Source organism: Schistocerca piceifrons, chromosome 6 (assembly GCF_021461385.2).
Source record: "Schistocerca piceifrons isolate TAMUIC-IGC-003096 chromosome 6, iqSchPice1.1, whole genome shotgun sequence".
In the NCBI taxonomy this organism is placed as follows: Eukaryota; Metazoa; Arthropoda; class Insecta; order Orthoptera; family Acrididae; genus Schistocerca; species Schistocerca piceifrons.
The window spans coordinates 310,812,408-310,833,086 of record NC_060143.1 but is presented as its reverse complement, the minus strand read 5'-3'; the positions used below and the strand labels follow the sequence as shown (position 1 = coordinate 310,833,086).

The following is a 20,679-nucleotide window of genomic DNA, read 5'->3' as shown; positions in this document are numbered from 1 at the left end:
TATAATTTGAAGCGATGTGTTGTGACATCAAAGCATATGTTGTTTTCATCATCTGAAATGAATGTTACGACTGCGGGAAATGCAAGTTGTGCACTACAAAGAGACAATAATTAATTTCGCAAATGGCTTCTTCTTCTTTTTCTCCTGGTCTTCCAGAATAGGGTAGGACAACTCTGCTTCAGTAACTCATTATTAATGCTTGTAATTTACAACCGTGCGTCTTTCTCGGTTGGTCACAACTGCTTCTTCTGTTGGTCGTTTTTATTTGAATAAGTAGTGGCTCTATTGTAATTTTTTATCTAATTTTGACGCCGCTTTTGTCTTTATGGGGAGTATACCAAAGGAAGCTTCTCAGACAGTATGTATGCTGTTTGAATGTGGAACTTGTTCTCTCTGTCTATCCTACTACAGTTCTGATCGTTAATAATTAGAACAGCAGCTGCTACAATAAAAGAAAAATTTACGCTCTTTCTTGTGGATCTTATTGAACATCGCGTCCCTGTATCAAATTAATTACAGTTACCATTAGTTGAAATGAGGTAGTCACTGAAATATTTCTTTATTTTCGCAACTAATTTCGAATCACTTCCGTGGAAAGCGTGCCAAATAATCGTTCTTGCTGGGCACGGCACTTAAAGAATAGTTTTGTAAGCCTTCTGTACTCTTAACTTGAATAGGAGGATAATATGACCCAAAGTTAATTTTGTAAATAAACTAACACTTCATTACGTGATTGCTTGCCGCTAACTGTAGCTATAATTAATGAAAGAAAAAGAAATTGTGCCTCAGATTGAAATATAGTGGATAATAGCAAAGATTTTTTGCGCTTTTAGTGACAGTATGATGAAAGCAGGGTATAAAATGAACATCAACAAAAGCAAAACGAGGATAATGGAATGTAGTCGAATTAAATCGGGTGATGCTGCGGGAATTAGATTAGGAAATGAGACGCTTAAAGTAGTAAATGAGTTTTGCTATTTCGGGAGCCTAATAACTGATGATGGTCGAAGTAGAGAGGATAGACTGGCAATGGCAAGGAAAGCGTTTCTAAAGAAGAAAAATTTGTTAACATCGAGTATAGATTTAAATGTCATGAAGTCGTTTCTGAAAGTATTTGTATGGAGTGTAGCCATGTATGGAAGTGAAACGTGGACGATAAATGGTTTATTCAACAAGGGATTAGAAGCTTTCGAAATGTGGTGCTACAGAAGAATGCTGAAGATTATATGGGTAGATCACATAACTAATGAGGAGGTATCGAATAGAGTTGGGGAGAACAGGAGCTTGTGGCACTACGTGACTAGAAGAAGGGATCAGTTGGTAGGACATGTTCTGAGACATCGAGGGATCACCAATTTAGTATTGGAGGGCAGCGTGGAGGGTAAAAATCGTGGAGGCAGACCAAGAGATGAATACACTAAGCAGATTCAGAAGGATGTAGGCTGCAGTAGGTACTGGGAGATGAAGAAACTTGCACAGGATAGAGTAGCATGGAAAGCTGCATCAAATCAGTCTCAGGACTGAAGACCACAACAACAACATGTATAACATCGGAAAGAACCGAAGGCTTGTGCACCATTTGTACCTGATGAAAAAATAGAATGCAGGAAGAGAGAGAGAGAGAGAGAAAGAGAGAGAGAGAAAGGTAGAAAGAGAGAGAGAGAGAAATAACGAAATAATGAAATATATGAATGATAAACTACGATTCAGTAATTTACGTTCATAAAATCTGTAATATTTGCGACTTGGTAGATATCGTAAGAAATATAAAGGAAAGCTGCCCCCAGTCTTTGAGCTAATTTATCGCACCGCATTTAAGGGGATCTGAGATTGACGTAGATTGAGAATACGACCAAAAGTCACCTGCCTTTTTCAGATACACATATCTTTCCCAGAAGTGAAGAAAGCACCAAAGAACTGAAATAATTCGTGGACCAACAGGAAGATTGAAACCAGTTGGGTTGGGGTGTTTTTTGGGGAAGGGGACCAGACAGCGAGGTCATCGGTCTCATCGGATTAGGGAAGGACGGGGAAGGAAGTCGGCCGTGCCCTTTGAAAGGAACCATCCCGGCATTTGCCTGGAGTGATTTAGGGAAATCACGGAAAACCTAAATCAGGATGGCCGGACGCGGGATTGAATCGTGGTCCTCCCGAATGCGAGTCCAGTGCTTAACCACTGCGCCACCTCGCTCGGTAGGAAGATTGAACCCTACAACTTAGAAGTTGCACTTTGTTCCTACCGGAAAACATGGACTTACAATTTAACGTGGAATTCTAACCTCACATTTTTCCAGCGAATTTTCATATCGTTGATAAGATGAAGGCTAGGTTATAATGAGACTGAGAATTCCAAGGTCCCACCGGGATTCGATCTAGTGACATTTCTGTTTCCAGACATCCGCTTTACCGCTTGAACACCGGAACCGACATAATAGCATTAAGAAAAGAACGACAGAGTATTCCATGCAGACCGGTACACTGTAGAACGGCCGTCGCTATTGGATTGGAGTGTAATGTTGGCGCCGCGAGGCAGCAATCGAGGTATAATTTGCAGCTGTGGATTCGATCGCAGTAAGTCGACCGAAGTCATGGCGCCTGTTCTTATGGCAACCTGCGCTATACTCGCTCCTTGGGGCGTAGTGGCTGGCGGCTAGTGGCGTGACGAGGGCTGCTCCATATCGTCGAAGTGTGAGAATGTGATGTTAATGCTGCTCATAAGGAGACTGATGCGTTTGCTCTCTGTAGCAACGGTGTGACTGAAGACATACTAATTCCCAAAAACTTCCAGTAGTCGGCTTGCCGTTACGAAAAATGTGCAAGGCCAGGCGCTTGTCGGTAGATCAGTGAATACACTTTCAAAAGAGAACGGGAATTTTGTAATTTCGCGTGTTGTTTCAGTAAAATTCACGATGATTCATCGTTGTTGTGTTGGTAAACATGTCTGGAAAGTACATGTACAGTATTAGCCGCACCTGTTGTCAATAGTGTCAGCTATTATTTATTTATTTTTTAAAAGTAGATAAGAAATGTTCTATCAAACTTTATTACAGACATGAACACAGAATAAAGTGAAGTAACATTTTGGAAATGTAAAATATTGGTTTTCGTTAGTTTTCTTTCAGGAAAAGAAGCAATTACGAATGGTACAAGCGTTTCAGAAAATGCCGTAATAACGTTGAGGATGACGAGCGCTCTGGATACCACAGCAATCATGAACCGATGAAATCGTGGAAAAATTGGAAAAATGATCGTGAACGATTGCCGAATCATAATCAGAGATGTATCTGATGATGCTGGCAGTCCTGAAGAGCCGCCGAGATGTCAGGCGCTATGAACATTTTTCACCCCACATCTCATCGCTAACGAACTAACCGAAAAGAAAACTAGCTCATGTTGTATTGTCGTCCAGTTCTGAAACATGTTTAAAATTTCAAGTCTCTGGCTCAGTGATCACACAGGATGCTTATGAACGTGTCAGCTGTCAGCGTCGTATCCAGATGCATCACGGGTCCCATAACACTCCAACTGCACACGCCCCACACCATTACAGAGCCTCCACCAGCTTGAACAACCCCCTGCTGACATCCAGGATCCATGGATTGATGGAGTTGTCTCCATCTGATCAATACAATTTGAAACGAGACTCCTCCGACAAGGCAACACGTTTCCTTTCATCAACAGTCCATTGTCGGTGTTGACAGGCCCAGGCGAGGCGTAAAGCTTTGTGTCGTGCAGTCATCAAGGGCACGGGTATGGAACTTGGGCTCCGAAAGCCCCTATTGATGGTGTTTCGTTGAAGGGTTTTCTGTCACTTTGGATGATTCTCTTCAGTCGTCGTGGGTCCCGTTCTTGTAGCATCTTTTTTCGGCCGCAGCGATATCGGACATTTGATTGTTTTACCGGATTCCTGATATTCACGGTGCACTCGTGAAATGGTCGTACGGGAAAATCCCCACTTCATTACTACCTCGGAGATACTGAGTCCTATCGCTCGTGCGGCGACTATAACACCACGTTCAAACCCACTTAAATCTTGATAACCTGCCATTTTAGCAGCAGTAACCGATCTAACAACTGCACCAGACACTTATTGTCTTATATATGCGTTGCCGACCGCGGCGCCGCATTCTGCCTGTTTACATGTTGTTGGTGTAGTTGTTGTTGTGGTCTTCAGTTCTGAGACTGGTTTGATGCAGCTCTCCATGCTACTCTATTCTGTGCAAGCTTCTTCGTCTCCCAGTACTTACTGCAACCTACATCCTTCTGAATCTGCTTAGTGTATTCATCTCTTGGTCTCCCTCTACGATTTTTACCCTCCACGCTGCCATCAAATGCTAAATTTGTGATCCCTTAATGTCTCAGAACATGCCCTACCAACCGGTCCCTTCTTCTTGTCAAGTTGTGTCACAAACTCCTCTTCTCCCCAATTCTGTTCAATACCTCCTCATTAGTTACGTGATATACCCATCTAATCTTCGGCATTCTCTTGTAGCATCGCATTTCGAAAGCTTCTATTCTCTTCTTGTCCAGACTAAGTATCGTCCATGTTTCACTCCCATACATGGCTACACTCCATACAAATACTTTCAGAAACGACTTCCTGACACTTAAATCTATAATCGATGTTAACAAATTTCTCTTCTTCAGAAACGCTTTCCTTGCCATTGCCAGTTTACATTTTATATCTTCTCTACTTCGACCATCATCAGTTAGTTTGCTGCCCGAAGAGCAAAACTCCTTTACTACTTTAAGTGTCTCATTTCCTAATCTAATTCCCTCAACATCACCCGACTTAATTCGACTACATTCCACGATCCTCGTTTTGCTTTTGTTGATGTTCGTTTTATATACTCCTTTCAAGACACCGTCCATTCCGTTCAACTGCTCTTCCAGTCCTTTGCTGTCTCTGACAGAATTACAATGTCATCGGCGAACCTCAAAGTTTTTATTTCTTCTCCATGGATTTTAATACATATTTGAATATGCTTGTCTATACCAGTTCCTTTGGTGCTTCAATGTACAAGAAAATCGAAGTGGACCTCTTCCCAAGGTAGCCCTTTGTGACAAGAAAATCAGGCGTGTACAACGGGCCTTGCATACGAAGAAGCTGCTGAAACACAGTGCGGGACACAGTGGCAGCGAACATTCCGACGACAGCCTGGTTTCGCCTCCCCCGGTTGCACCGCCCTCCGACACGGAATCAACCCCTACGGAGTCCTCAGAGCGGGACTAATGTCGGGACAGCAGTAAACCGCGCTGCGGAAACCGCGCGACATGGTCGCCGCGTCCGCAGGGGTGCCAACCCCACCGCATTCCTCCACCCGACAGGCTGCCCAGTGACTGACAGCAGGATGGCGGCGCGCAACGTTAAACAGACGCGCTCCGCGAATTCGCCTCCCCAGTGGGAGCGAGTGCGCGTGTGCGCCGACTAATAACAATAAAGGGGGTGGCAGGGGGGAGGGCGGGCAGAGGGAGAGTTTTAAGTGGGTTATTAGCCGGCCTGACAGCGCGCCAAATGAGAACGCGCACCCTCTGCGATGCGTCCCATTCCAACAGCGCCGCGCGCGGATCGTTCCGCCCGCGCACGCATGGACTGGACTGGAATAACGACTCGCGGGTACGGTAGTTTATTAATGCTTCCAGCCTTTGTCTTCCTTCTTCATTCGTTCTGTGTCATTAGATACATATTATTTGAGGGTTCTTCATGAAATGGTGAATACATACGAAATTTTTAGGAAGAGTGGTGTGTGCAGATAGGAAGACGGGTAATATACAGTGTGTATAAGAACCAATAAGGAACAGTAAGAATGGAAGACCAGAAAGTAGGCGTATATTAGAGAGGAAGACAGGTAATACACAGTATGTATAGGAACCGATATGGAACGCTAAGAATGAAAGCCAGGAACGAAGTGCTCAGATTGAAAAGGGTACAGGGCAAGAAGTGCTTTTTCCCCATATTGTTCAATCTGTACGTCGAAGAATAAATGACGGAAATAAATGACAGGTGCAGGTGTGCAATTAAAATTCAGTGTTAAAGAGTATCAACGGTAAGATTCGCTGATGATATGTTATACTGTCTCGTCCAAAACGTGAGAGCTGCTTGGGACTGGCGGACCGGGTTCAGAGAAAGGGGGATAGTCGGTTGGGCTAAGTGAGGGGGAGCCTTGACTGGATGTGTTGTTAGAACTCTGTTATTACAAAAGCAACGATTGGGGTTAGTCCATCTCGCTCTAGCTCTGGAATGATATTTAAGGCTTACGGTGTAATTTATTAAGCGCAACTGGCGTCTCTGTGGCGTCATCCGATGAAAGTATTTCCTTCTACGTGACTTAAAGCGTCTGATATTTTATGTAAGCTTGTTCTCATGCTCTGTGCTCAATACTGCGTGTCTGTGTCGTAACTTTTCCCTTCTTATGCTCATGAAGCTTTCTCCTGCTATTAACTCTTAAGACTGGGCTGTCATTTAGTCGTAAGTGAAAGCGAGAAATAACTGCTGAACGTTGTGAACGAAATGAACACTCTATTGAATGAAGAATATGGTCTGAGAATAAACGAAAGAAAGTCGAAAGCGGTGATGGGAAGAGCAAATAAGATTACTGATAAAGTTAAACTTAAAAATTTGGAAGAAGATGTGAAAGAATTCTGTTACCTAGGAAGCAAGAGTACAGATGACAGTCGAAACGAGAAGGACATAGAAAGCATACCACCACGGGCAGGGAGGACATTTCTGACCTGTGGACGTCTGCTGGTATAACACATTGGCCTTAAATTGAGGACCAGATCTCTGGGAATACACGTCTGAATCGCAGCATTGTATGGAAGTAAATCATGGACTGTGGGGAAAACTGAAAAGAAGATAATCGAAGGGAGTCTTGGTGCTACACAAGGCTGTCGTAAGCACAAATGAGATTACTGATAAAGTTAACCTCAAAAATTTGGGTTCACGAAGACTGATAAGAAATGACGAGGTTCTCCACAGAGTCGGCGAGGGTGGAAATACATGGAAACCATTTACAAGAAAAATGGACGGGATGATAGCACATCTGTTAATACTTCAGGGAATAACTTACACGGTTGTGTTGCTTGAGTCTTTCCCGACGGACATGTTGTATATATGGTTCTCGGGCGAGACGTCGGATGTCATAGTGAAAACTCCACAATATTTCATCAGCGCAACTGGCCGACATCTTCAGGTGCGACGAACATATAGCGCCCGGCACAAATTTTCGTGTGTCGACATATCTAATGCAGCTAATGCCTGAAAGATTCTGCAATTGCACATAAATTTAGTACAGCTACAAGACCATCACCAGTGTCTGTTTCTTCAGTCATTGTTAAGAATAAGTAAACAGTTGTCTATTTCAGTAATTGTACAAAATCAGGAACTTCTCGAACACCCTGTACACATTCACTCTTCGATGTGGCTCATTTTTTGCGAACTGTGGCTGAACCGGTGGAGACCTTGTATTAGGTCTGAATTTTGGACCCTCAGGGAAAAGTGCTACCTCGAAAATTACTTTGTAGTACTTCTGCAAATGGCGCCCACGCAATAGTTTCTCCACCAGAGGAAACGGGAAGAAGTCACTACGTGCCAGGGTCAGGAGAATACGTGGGGTGTGGCAAAATCTGAGATCCCAAAGAAGCTCTCCGTGAAGCGTGGCCTGGGCGTTGTCATGGACTGGAAAACGCCCCTTGGAGAACTTCTCGCCGTGCTTTATGTTGGCAGCCGTTCGTAAATTCGTCAATTGGTTGAATCTGTATGGAGTAGTTTGTCTCAGGCTCATACGGATGCACCCAGCACTCATCTACGACTATTAGGCACTGGTCACGAAGGCATTTTCCGCTTTCGCTCTCTGTTGGGAGTAACGACCTTGAATTGGAAAGTGGCTGTACCTAGTCACGTGACAAGTTAGCTTCCGCTACGGCTCAGACTACTGGGCAAGTGCACCAACAGCGGTCGAAAAGCAAGGTAACCAAAGTCTCCCGATCACGGTTAAAAGTAAGACGCATTTAAAATGTCTCTGCGATGCACCAACGTTAGTCGCCAGTCAGCAAACAGTCACGAGCCATCCGTGCATTTAACCAGGGTTAACTCAACCTATTGGAATGAAAGGCACCCTGGAGGTGCATGGATGTTAACAGAGATATGAATTTGCATAAATTCTCTAGACAATCGCTGGTGAACGACGTCATTGTCAGATGCTCTCACGTTTGTCAACATGCAAAAAAAATGAAATGAGCGTATGGCATTGTGGGCCGGGAGTCCCCCATTCGGGGAAGTTCGGCCGCCGCGGGCAAGTACTTATTGCATTCGACGCCACGTTGGCTACTTGCGCGCCGGCTATGGGGATGAAATGATGATGAGGACAACACAACACCCAGTCCCTGAGCGGAGAAAAATCTCCTGCCCCAGCCGGGAATCGAACCCGGGCCCCTTGGCGTGGTAATGATGATGAGGACAACACAACACCCAGTCCCTGAGCGGAGAAAAATCTCCTGCCCCAGCCGGGAATCGAACCCGGGCCCCTTGGTGTGGTAGGCGGTAACGTTACCGTTACGCTACGGACGCGGACGTCAACATGCAGAAATGTATTTATACCTCGCCACTAGTCTGCTGCTTTATGTTTGGCAAAACAGAAAACAATAGGACAACACCAATTTTTTCGATTATGAGGTGGATATGCTTCTGCAGTTTGCTCAGTGCGAATGTATTAATTCTTGACAGTAAAAGGACGGACGGCTGCAATACAGGATAAAAAATGTACAGTGCCTCGTTTCAGTCATAATTTTTTTCGTTGTTTCAGTTCAATTTGAACACCTACATCATTTAAATATAAAATTCATCAAATGTATGATAATTAAAGTCTGTAATTGTCATTTTTATGAAAAATCAAAGTCCTATTACTTCTAATTATTCATAGCTCACAAAATTCCACTTTTTGTCACAAACAAAAATTCTTAGTTACCAGTCTTTCATAAAATACTGTTAATCACGATTCTTTGATTAAAAATGCAAATTAATTTTTTATCTTTTTGTAATTTACACCTCACATCAACGTCATCGAACATACACCTTTGTTCAAAAATTTTGAACCCATCTGGAATCGAACACAGGGCACTCATACAGCCACACTATTTATCGAAAAAAAATTTTATTGTAGCTTATTACACATGGTCAGAAACCTAAGAAGTCTATTTTCTCGTGAATTTTTGAGAGTAATATCGAATTGCTTTGGGAAAGGTATATATGAATTTTGAAATGCGCTTACCAAAAATATAAAAAAAATTACATGTATCCGAGTGTCGTGTGGTTCTGTGGTTCCCTTGTTACAAAAATATAAGCAATGTGGTCACATGTGGAGGTGATGTTTAATTCTACTCCTGGTAAGTTTGATTTATAAATTAATAAACATTCTGGTTTCATAATAAGTGTAGAATACAGTACATGATGCCTTGGGTCTGTGTCAGTACATCTAAACACGCTGCCGTCTTAATACCATGGAGTCATAATAGCCAGGTCATCTCTAGAAAACTGGGCCTGAACCTAGGTCAAGATTAGCCACTGTGAGCTTCCTCATTTAACTTTGATTGAGGTCGGTTCAGTTTTGAATCTGTCGCAGTACATCGAAACGCGTTGTCGTCTTAATACGTTTCATTTATAAAACCCTGGTCTTCTCTAGAAAACTGGGCGTGAACCAAGGTCCAGTTTAACCGTGGTCAACTCCCTTGTTTAACGTTTATCAAGGTCAGTGCACCAGAATTTTGCGTTAAGTAGGGTTAAAAGGCAACATAATTGCTGTTAACTTTTCATTGAGGTTGGTGCAGTGAGCTGTACAGTATGGTTTGCCGAGCTATTCAGTTGATGGTGGTTATTGTGACATGAAATGGTCTTAGTCAGTGCCACTTACCGCCTGTTGTTACCTCCTGCGGTACAGCGGCAGCGCGAAGTGGGTCTCCGCGTCAGCGTGCTCGCAGGTAGCCAGTTGGGCCCGGCAGCAAGGCGTGCTGTCTTATCACGGGACAATTCAATTACTGCAGCAGCTAGCGGGGGCTGCCGGCCGTAGTTACGAGGGCCGCCGCCGGGACGTGCTAAGGGGTGATTATTAATTACGGCACGGCACGGGCCACGCCGCTGGCTGCGACGTTGCCAAGTTGCCGTCTATTCCACATACCCGCACTCCACTCCCCTCTGCTGTCGACAGCCGAAATTCGCCCACGTTCGTGCATCGGTACAGGAGCAAACGGCACCTCAGTCACTTCGCAGATATTGCAGCACACCATGCATCAACAACTACGGAGCAAACATGAAACAGTCTCTTAAAAAAGGAAAGGCTTCCGGTCCATATTGTATACCAATCAGGCTCCTATCAGAGTATGCTGATGCAATAGCTTCATACCCACCGAACATAAACGAAAGTAATGCAACGAATTTTTTTCTTTGACAATTCTTTATTGAACATAATGAAAATTACACACACGAAAGAATGGTGTTTTATCTACACACCCTGTTTTTCCACGTAATCTCCATCCCGTTCCATGGCCTTCCTCCAGCGCGAAACAAGGGCATGTATGCCCTGTCTGTACCTATCCTTGTCCTAATGGTGGAGCGCGCGGGATTAGCCGAGCGTTTGTGAATATTCCCCACAATTTTTTTTTTCTCTACAGTGAGCAATTCAATGACGGCACGTTGCTTGTAACGTACATCACCTACAGACTCCATTTCGAAACTGTCCTGCAGCTACGCTATCTGTCGGAAGTGACGGAAACTTGGCGCGCTCACTCAGCAGACCTCAGATAATACGTACATACGTAACGTTTCGCATTCGTAGCACTGTTTTCGCCTCAGAAAAAAAAAAGAAAAATGTGGTGCATTACTTTCTGGGCAACCGTCGTACAACTGTTTGCTCGTTGAAAGAGTCGTACCTAAAGACTGGAAAGTTGCACAAGTCACACCAATATCCAGAAGAGGAAACAGGAGTAATCTGCTGAAGTTCAGACCCAGTAGGATTTTGAAACATATACTGTTTTCGAACATTATGAGTTATCTCCAAGAAAACGATTTATTGACTGACAGCCAACACGGATTGAGAGAATATCGTTCGTATGAGACGTAGCTCTTTATTCTCATGAGACAATGAGTGATATTGGCAGTCAAATTGATCCTATGTTTCTAAATTTTCAGAAGGCTTTTGACACCATTCCTCCCAAGCGATTCTAATCAAATTGCGTACGTACGGACGGTCGTCTCAGTTATGCGACTGGATCCGTGATTTTCTGTCAGAAAGGAAACGGTTCGTGCTAACTGACGGAGATTCATTGAGTAGAACGAAAGTAATGTATGACGTTCCCCAAGAAAGTGTTATAGGTCCTCTGCTGTTCCTGATCTGTATAAACGATTTAGGAGACAATCTGAGCAGCCCTCTTAGATTCTTAGCTCTTGTTGGTGTCATCTACCGTGTGTTACAGTCATCAGAATATCTAAACCAACTGCAAAATGACTTAGACTAGATATCGCTAAGGTGTGAAAAGGGATAACTATCTCAAAATAAGGAAAAGTCTGAGATAAAAAAAAAATGGTTCAAATGGCTCTGAGCACTATGCGACTTAACTTCTGAGGTCTTCAGTCGCCTAGAACTTAGAACTAATTAAACCTAACTAACCTAAGGACATCACACACATCCATGCCCGAGGCAGGATTCGAACCTGCGACCGGAGCGGTCGCTCGGCTCCACACTATAGGGCCTAGAACCGCATGGCCACTCCGGCCGGCAGTCTGAGATCATTCACTTGAATGCTACAACAAATCCTCTAAATTTCGGTTGCAGGATAAAACAAACAAATATAAAGACTGTAAATTCAACTAAATAGTTAGGGATTACAGTTACGAATAACTTAAATTGGAACGACCACATAGATAATGCTGTGGGTAAAGCAAACCAAAGACTGCGGTTTATCGGCAGAACACCTGGAAAATGCAAAAGGTCTACTACAGAGACTGCTTGCGCTATGCTTGTCCGCCCTCTTCCGGAGTAGTGCTATACGGCGTGCATTGCGCATCAGATAGGATTGACAAAGGACATCGAAAAAGTTCAAAGAAAGGCAGCTCGTTTTGTATTATCACGAAATGGGGGAGAGAGTGTCACGGATATGATACGCGGGTTGGGGTGGAAATCTATAAAACAATTTTCGTTTCGTTTCACCATCGTTGTCCTTGGAGTGTGAAAATATTTTCTTGGCACCCACTTACATAGGGAGGAAGGATCATCACAATAAAATGAGAGAAATCAGAGCTCGCAAGGAAAGAATTAAGTGTTCTTTTTTCCCGTGCGTTGTTCGAGAGTGGAACGGTGGAAACAGCGTGAAGGAGATTCAATTAAGCATTTCTTACTGTCACTGAAGATAGCAATGTCATCGGCGGATTTTACCGTTGATAGTTTCTCACCCTGAATTTTAATCCCACTCTTCAACATTACAAAAAGGCAAAGACTTCATCACATTAGCAGTATTTTCGTCGTCCTTCTAAAGTCAGGGCTGTCGTTATGTCCAGGCCAAGAGTCCAACAAAAGCAATGAATTATTAACTGCAAATTGTAAGAAATCGTTTCAGATGTTTGTTTTTCAAATTTCTGGTGGTAGTTGGCGTTGATGTTCCTGAATACAGAGATAAAGAAGAGGAAACAGTAATACACTGATACTTATCACTGGCATTGTCGTATACGAATGCTTCAAAGTATTCATCGACTGCACAAGTGATTCTGTCTTTTTTTTCACTCTAAATGATAAAGTGCGGTTTGCCCGAGAACTGACTGACTGGCCTAACACGTAGCTTTTAGGTGATAACAAGAAGCTTCGTCTTCACGTCAGCTACGAATTTCTCTATAATATTACCTGTTAACGACATCTCTATACATTTACTTGAGGTAAACTACGGAATTTTGCAACTTCCTTTTCCGTATAATTTCCTGACTCTATCTAACCAGTTCGAAGAAACCTGAAAATCAGTAATGTTCATCTCACTTGCAGTTCACGGATACGAATTCGTCTATACACGGTGCACCTTCTCCTTCAGCATGCCAATGCGAGACACACACGAGCGCTGCGACATCTGCAGCAATCTGACGCCACGGGTTCACTGCCATCGATCATCTTACATAGAGTCCCGACTTAGCCCCATCTGGTTTTTATGTACCTCCATATCTGTAAATAACACCTTCGAGGACTTACCTTTGATAGTGATGACGCGGTGCAAGTAGAGGTGAGGTAGTGGCTCCGTCAACAAAGTCAAACATTCTACAGTGACGGTACCAAGACATCTACATCTACATTTATACTCCGCAAACCACCCTATGGTGTGTGGCGGAGGGCACTTCACGTGCCACTGTCATTACCTCCCTTTCCTGTTCCAGTCACGTATGGTTCACGGGAAGAACGACTGCCAGAAAGCTTCCGTGAGCGCTCGAATCTCTCTAATTTTACATTTGTGATTTCCTCGGGAGGTATAAGTAGGGGGAAGCAATATATTCGATACCTCATCCAGAAACGCACCCTCTCGAAACCTGGACACCGCGATGCAGAGCGCCTGTCTTGCAGAGTCTGCCACTTGAGTTTGCTAAACATCTCCGTAACGTTATCACGCTTACCAAATAACCCTGTGACGAAACGCGCCGCTCTTCTTTGGATCTTCTGTATCTCCTCTGTCAACCCGACCTGGTAAGGATCCCACACTGATGAGCAATACTCAAGTATAGGTCGAACGAGTTTTTTATAAGCCACCTCCTTTGTTGATGGATTACATTTTCTGAGGAATCTCCCAATGAATCTCAACCTGACTCCCGCCTTACCAACAATTAATTTTATATGATCATTCCACTTCAAATCGTTCCGCACGCCCGCTATAATCATGCAATAAAAGATCCTTCTTTCTATGTATTCTCAACACATTACATTTATCTATGTTAAGTGTCAGTTGCCACTCCCTGCACCAAGTGTCTATCCGCTGCAGATCTTCCTGCATTTCGCTGCAATTTTCTAATGCTGCAACTTCTCTGTATACTACAGCATCATCCGCGAAAAGCCGCATGGAACTTCCGACACTATCTACTAGGTCATTTATATATATTGTGAAAAGCAATGGTCCCATAACACTCCCCTGTGGCACGCCAGAGGTTACTTTAACGTCTGTAGACGTCTCTCCATTGATAACAACATGCTGTGTTCTGTTTGCTAAAAACTCTTCAATCCAGCCACACAGCTGGTCTGGTATTCCGTAGGCTCTTACTTTTTCAATCAGGCGACAGTGCGGAACTGTATCGAACGTCTCCCGGAAGTCAAGGAAAATGGCATCTACCTGGGAGCCTGTATCTAATATTTTCTGGGTCTCGTGAACAAATAAGGCGAGTTGGGTCTCACACGATCGCTGTTTCCGGAATCCATGTTGATTCCTACATAGTAGATTTTGGGTTTCCAGAAATGACGTGATACGCGAGCAAAAAACATGTTCTAAAATTCTACAACAGATCGATGTCAGAGATATAGGCCTATAGTTTTGCGCATCTGCTCGACGACCCGTCATGAAAACTGGGACTACCTGTGCTCTTTTCGAATAATTTGTAACCTTCCGTTTCTCTAGAGACTTGTGGTACACGGCTGTTAGAAGGGGGACAAGTTCTTTCGTGTACTCTGTGTAGAATCGAATTGGTATTCCGTCAGATCCAGTGGACTTTCCTCTGTTGAGTGATTTCAGTTGCTTTTCTATTCCTTGGACACTTATTTCGATGCCAGCCATTTTTTCGCTCGTGCGAGAATTTAGAGGAGGAACTGTAGTGCGGTCTTCCTCTGTGAAACAGCTTTGGAAAAAGGTGTTTAGTATTTCAGCTTTACGCTCCGTTTCAATGCCATCATCATCCCAGAGTGTCTGGATATGCTGTTTCGATCCTCTTAATGATTTAACGTAAGACCAGAACTTCCTAGGATTTTCTGTCAAGTCGGTACATAGAATTTTACTTTCGAATTCACTGAACTCTTCACGCATAGCCCTCCTTGCGCTAACTTTGACATCGTTTAGCTTCTGTTTGTCTGAGAGGTTTTGGCTGCAGTGAAGCTCTCTTTGCTTTCGCAGTAGTTTCCTAACTTTGTTATTGAACCACGGTGGGTTTTCCTTGGGAAAAATTTGTTTGTTACCAGGGTGGCTATCTTCAGAAATAAATGTGTAGACATGAAGAATGAAGATATAGAACGTTGGTAACGTTTGGTTTACTTGAAATGCTTTAGGAATTTTCACATTAAAAATTCGAAGATATTACGTTTCAGAATGCCCTCCAAAAGTGACCTGGAAAATAGTTGATGCAGCTTAAGATAGGCGGCCCGCATTACATTACCCGCATTTAGGCTAGGTTATATAAGTTGCGTGCGTGAAATATTTTACGTGTCAATTTTATTTTGTTCACTGTGCGCAAGCTTCGTTGCCGGACGCACCTGTTTGGCGGAATACGCGCTGCTCTACATGAACGACAGGTTGCGGAATTAGAGTAGGAAGTCGCCGCATTCTTCCTCGACCTTTCTGTGTTCCGGAGTTCATGTCTGCCCTCCGTCACACCGCAGCTCGTGGAGAGGCCGGTAGTTCTTTCCGATCAGAGCCCGCCGGCGCGTGCGGAAGGAGTTCGCACCGTGAGGCGACGGGCCGCAGATAATGGCTACACTCTGTGAATCCGGCCATTAATCATTTCGCGGGCGCCAGCGATGGCTGCAGTTCGGCGGAAAAGATGCGCCTAATCCAGCGAGGGTCGGCGCGGAGTCTTTTGCGAGCATTATGCGCCGTAGATAAGGGCGGGTGGGGGGGGGGGGGGGCGATCCTTTCAAGGCCGCCCCTACCCTCCTGTCTCAGCGCCAATCTAGATGGATGCCCGCCCCTGCTGGTCCGGGATTACACCCTGTCTAATCAATTACGGTAACCGGCCCTCAGATGGCCTATCCTGCACCCCCTCTCCCTCTCTGTGCCGTCATACCAGGGCCAAAGCGCTCCTTCCTCACACCCGTCAATACTCGTGGACGGCGACGGCTGCCCTTCGGGGCAGACCGGCGTCGGGTCTGCTGATTGCCTAAGATTGAAGACGTCGTAAGAAAGGCAGCTTGGTCGTTAGGTGCGAACCAGATACCTCTAAGATCTCTGCAGTTTCCTCACGGAACTTTGTGCTTTATATTGAAAACTGATTTCGCAGAGAGATCTCAAAAGAGTGTCGCAAGTTTCCAGGCACGTGCGTTGCGTTTTAAATCGATCGACGAAACTTCTCGTTGCATTAGAACATCCTTCGTCGTGGTGCATTTGATTTGATATGTCACGTTTTCTTCCGGTGCATTAGAAACAGATCGACTGTTACCTGCTAATATAGTGCAACACTCTAGTTAAACCAGACCCACAAAGAATAAGTACGGTGGATCAATGACTATGGATGGTGCTCCAGCTAGACTCAGTATGTTTTTCAGGCGGTTTCCCACGCTCTTTTAGCCAAATTCTGGGGTGGTTTCCAATTTTCGCCTGGTGTAATACGATACACAAATCGTTAAAATGCCATCACACGCAGAACGAAGTTCACACGCTTCACGGATAGGTGGCGCACATGTCGCCCGTCCCTTAGGTAGCTGTCGGCTGTGGTGGCAGGAAGGGCATCCAATTTAAAAAAAAAAAAAAAAAAAAAAAACACTGTATATTATTTGCCAAAGCCAGAGTTCATCTACATCTACCTGATTACTCTGAAATTCACAGTTAAGGCCTGGCAGAGGGAACATCGAACCACCTTCAAGCTATTTCTCCAGCTTTCCACTCTCGAACAGCGATCGGGAAAACCGACACTGTAATCTTTCTCTCTTATTTTATTATGTCACCGTCGCATCCACCGCCATCTGCACCATCACCTCCTTCCTCTTACCTAGTGTAGCTTCCGTCCCTCTTTCTCTGCTGATAATCAACTTTGAACGTGACCCACCTCTTCTCCCAACAGCTCAACAACCGTAAAGCCGCCATCTTTGTCTCCCTTGGCCTGGAGAAAGCCCACGACCGCTTATGGCATTCCGGTCTCCTTTTCAATCTCAAGACGTATGCATTTCCCATCAACTGTGTCCGCCTTATTGCATCCTTCCTCTCAAATCGCCCGTCCTATGTCCTTGTTAACAACACCAATTCCCATACCTTCCACCACAACTGCTGGAGTACCCCAAGGTTCCGTTTTCTCCCCCCTCCTTTACCTCATATAAGCTGCTGATATTTCAAACCACCCCCTCCCATTCACCTCCTTCAGCATAGTGATGACACCGCTTTCCTCATCCTCCATCCTACGCTCCAGAAATCCCAACGATCGCTCCAAATCCCCGTCAATTATTTTACTTTCTGGTGTAACCAATGGCTGCTTAAGATCAACCCAGGCAATAATTACACGACGCACTATCCGTACTTTCCGTCTCCATTACTTCTGTTTCGCCGTTTATGACCGTCCCATCCAGCTAACTAACACACTTGGACTACCTTCGACCGGCAACTAACATGGAAACCCCACTTACTAACATCCAACAGAAAGCCCACAGTAGATTACAAAAACTAAAAATACTAACTGCCCGAACATGGGGACAACACCCCTCCACTGTTCTTCACATTTACAAATCCTTAATCCACACAACCCTTTGTTAGGCAAATGTTGCATAGATATTCGCCCCTCCCACGTTCTGTAGGTCCCTCTAGATCCACGATTACCATGCACTCCACCTCGCTTTCTACATCCGTTTACCCCCTCCCCCCCCCCCCCCCCCCACAAGGATCCATTACCAACTCATCCCATTCCCGCCTCTTCTCACTCGCACGGAACAGCTCCAAACAATCTACACCATCCGCAAACTCGACTCCAATAATTCTATCGTTTCCTCTCTGTTTTTCCAATCCTCTTAGCTGCCATGCCTTTACCAACACAGTCCACCAACCCTCCACCTACACACCCTCCACATGCTCTCCCAAAGAAACTTCAAACATATCCCCCTCCCACAACGTGAACTCTGCCCCTACATTTATCCGTCCTACCAGCTATAGGTTCACCTCATTGAATCCACCTTAGCTTAGCAGGACTTCCTATCTAACCCCTCCCCACACATCCTTACCCCCTTTTTTCCCTTCTGACTTTCTTTCCAAACACCCTTTTCCCAACAAATATTAGTATCAACAATTTGCGCCAATCCTCGATCCTTTCACCACCACATTCCTACCCTCTTCATCAGCCAACCTATCCCTCTTCAGCAACTGACTCCCTATTCCGCGGCAGATCCTTCCAATTTCTAGTGACAGAAAAGTGCTTCTTTTACATATCCATGTTTCTGCAACGCGTTATAAACTTTTTAAATTTGCACATTTTGTCTTTCATTTTACCTTCTATTATTGCTGATTCCAACTGCCAGTGCAAAAAGTCATCCATCCTATATCTAAAAACTTCCATTTTATTTTTCACCCTTAAAAAGTTTAAAGTTTAGTGTATATACGAGGGCTGTCTAGAAAGTAAGTTCCGATTGATCACGAGGTGGAACCCGCAGTGAAAATCAGAAATGTTTTGTTTGTTACAGTTAGCTACACCTTCCAGCTACTTCTCTACGTAGAGGCCGTTCTGACTTAGACATTTGTCGTAGCTTTGTACCAACTTTCTAATACCCTCATCATAGAAGGCAGCCGCCAGTGTTTTCCGCCAATTCTCTACGCTGGCCTACAGCTCGTTGTCTGTGCAAAAAAGTTGTCTTCATAGCCAGCTGTTCATCTGAGCAGAGATGAAACTCAGAGGGAGACAATTATGGGCTGTATTGTAGGCAATCAAACATTTCCAATAGAAAACGATGCAGGAGCATCTTCATTGCCCCTGCAGGATGCAGCTGAGAATTGCCTTGAAGAAGAAACCGCACGACAGTTATGTAATGATGGCTGCATAGCTTCAGGCGAAATTCCTCACCAGGCCCTCGTACTTGGTGGGAGACACTATTTTGTAGACATCTTTAAGCGCTCACTGTGAGCTCAGAAATGAGAAGAGCGACGTGATACTATCTAGGGTCATATTAGAGACACTGAACAACACATCTGTGCAAAGTTTTATCGGATTTTCATAGTCGTTTCCATTTCGCGACCAATCGGAACTTACTTTCTGGACGCCCCTCGTATGTCCGCTGACTGTTTCTTGTTTTTTCATATACTTTATTATTTTACTGCCCATTGGCTGAAGAGTGGATTGCATGTACCACTGACAGCCCCCGCCCACTTCCCCCTCCCCCCACCAACATGAAGCGAAAGGGATGGATGAATTAACAACAAAGAAAACAATTATTATGATGATCATTCCTCTCTGTGTAGGTGAGCGTGAACGAAATATTTTCACACTCTGAGGAGAAAGTAGGTGATTGAAATTTCATGAGAAGATCCTGTCGCAACGAAAAACGCCTTTGTTTTAATGATTGCCACTCCAAGTATCATATCCGCGGTGCTCTATCATCTATTTCGCGATAGTACAAAAAGAGGTGCCCTTCTTTGAACTTTTTCGATGTCCTCCGTCGGTCCTGTCTGATGCGGATCCCACACCGCACAGCAATACTTCAGAAGAGGGAAGACTAGTGCGGTGTGAGCAGTCTCTTTAGTAGACCTGTTGCATTTTGTAAGAGTTCCACCAATAAATCGTAGTCTTTGATTTTCTTTACCCACAACATTATCGACGCGAGCGTTCCAGTTTAGGTTGTTCTTAATTGTAATCACTAAGCATTTAGTTGAATTTCAATATTTAGATTCGTGTGATTTTTAGTGTTACCGAATTCTGCGAATTCCTTTCGGTACTCATGTGGATGACTTCACACTTTTCATTGTTTAGAGTCAACTGGCACTTTTCGCGCCACACAGATGTCTTGTCTAAAGTTTTGCAATGATAATCTGATGACTTTATAAGTCGGCAAATAGCAGCATCATCTGTAAATAATCTGAAGAGTGCTACTCAGATTCTCTTCTAAATCGCTTATTTAGATCAGAAGCAGCAGAGAGCCTATAACACTTCCTTGGAGAGCGCCAGATATGTCTTCCGTTTTACTCGATGACTTCTCGTCAATTTCTACGAACTGTGACCTTTTTGACAGTAAATCACGGATCCAGTCGCACAAAAGAGGCGTTAGTCCGCAGGCACGCAATTTTATTAAAAGTCGCTTGTGAGATACGGTGCAAAAAGCCGTCTGAAAATTTAAAACATGGAATAAATTTGACATTCTCTGTCAATAGCACTTATTGTTTCATGAGAATAAAGAGATAGTTATGTTTGACAAGAATGATATTTTCTTCGAGATAACTCATAATGTTCGAGTAAACTAATGTTCCAAAATCCTACTGCAAATCGACGTTAGCGATATGGGTCTGTAATTTAGCGGGTTACTCCTATTTCGCCGCGCTGGGTAGTGGCACGGTTTGAGGTGTCTTGCCACGGTTCGCGCGGCTGCCCCCGTTGGAGGTTGAAACGTCCCCGTAGAAAAATTACCACATGACTGGGGTTAAACCGACACACAATATTTTTAGCGCAACGCAATCTGACTTTTAATAATCCCAACAAAAGAATGGCCCTGACTAACATTAACCTATACCTTTCACAGATCACTTACCTCACAAAAATCTTCGTTACTCGAACTACTG

General features: G+C 44.2%; 1 protein-coding gene across 1 annotated transcript in view; it reads left to right on the top strand.

The window, feature by feature from the left end:
• The first annotated feature begins 5,351 nt into the window (after positions 1-5,351).
• LOC124803291 (E3 ubiquitin-protein ligase TRIM9) overlaps positions 5,352-20,679 on the top strand; it is a 173,710-nt gene continuing 158,382 nt past the window's right edge. Inside the window, exon 1 of the mRNA XM_047264474.1 lies at positions 5,352-5,411. Coding sequence (XP_047120430.1) covers positions 5,352-5,411 — 60 coding nt within the window. The remainder of the gene's footprint in view (positions 5,412-20,679) is intronic.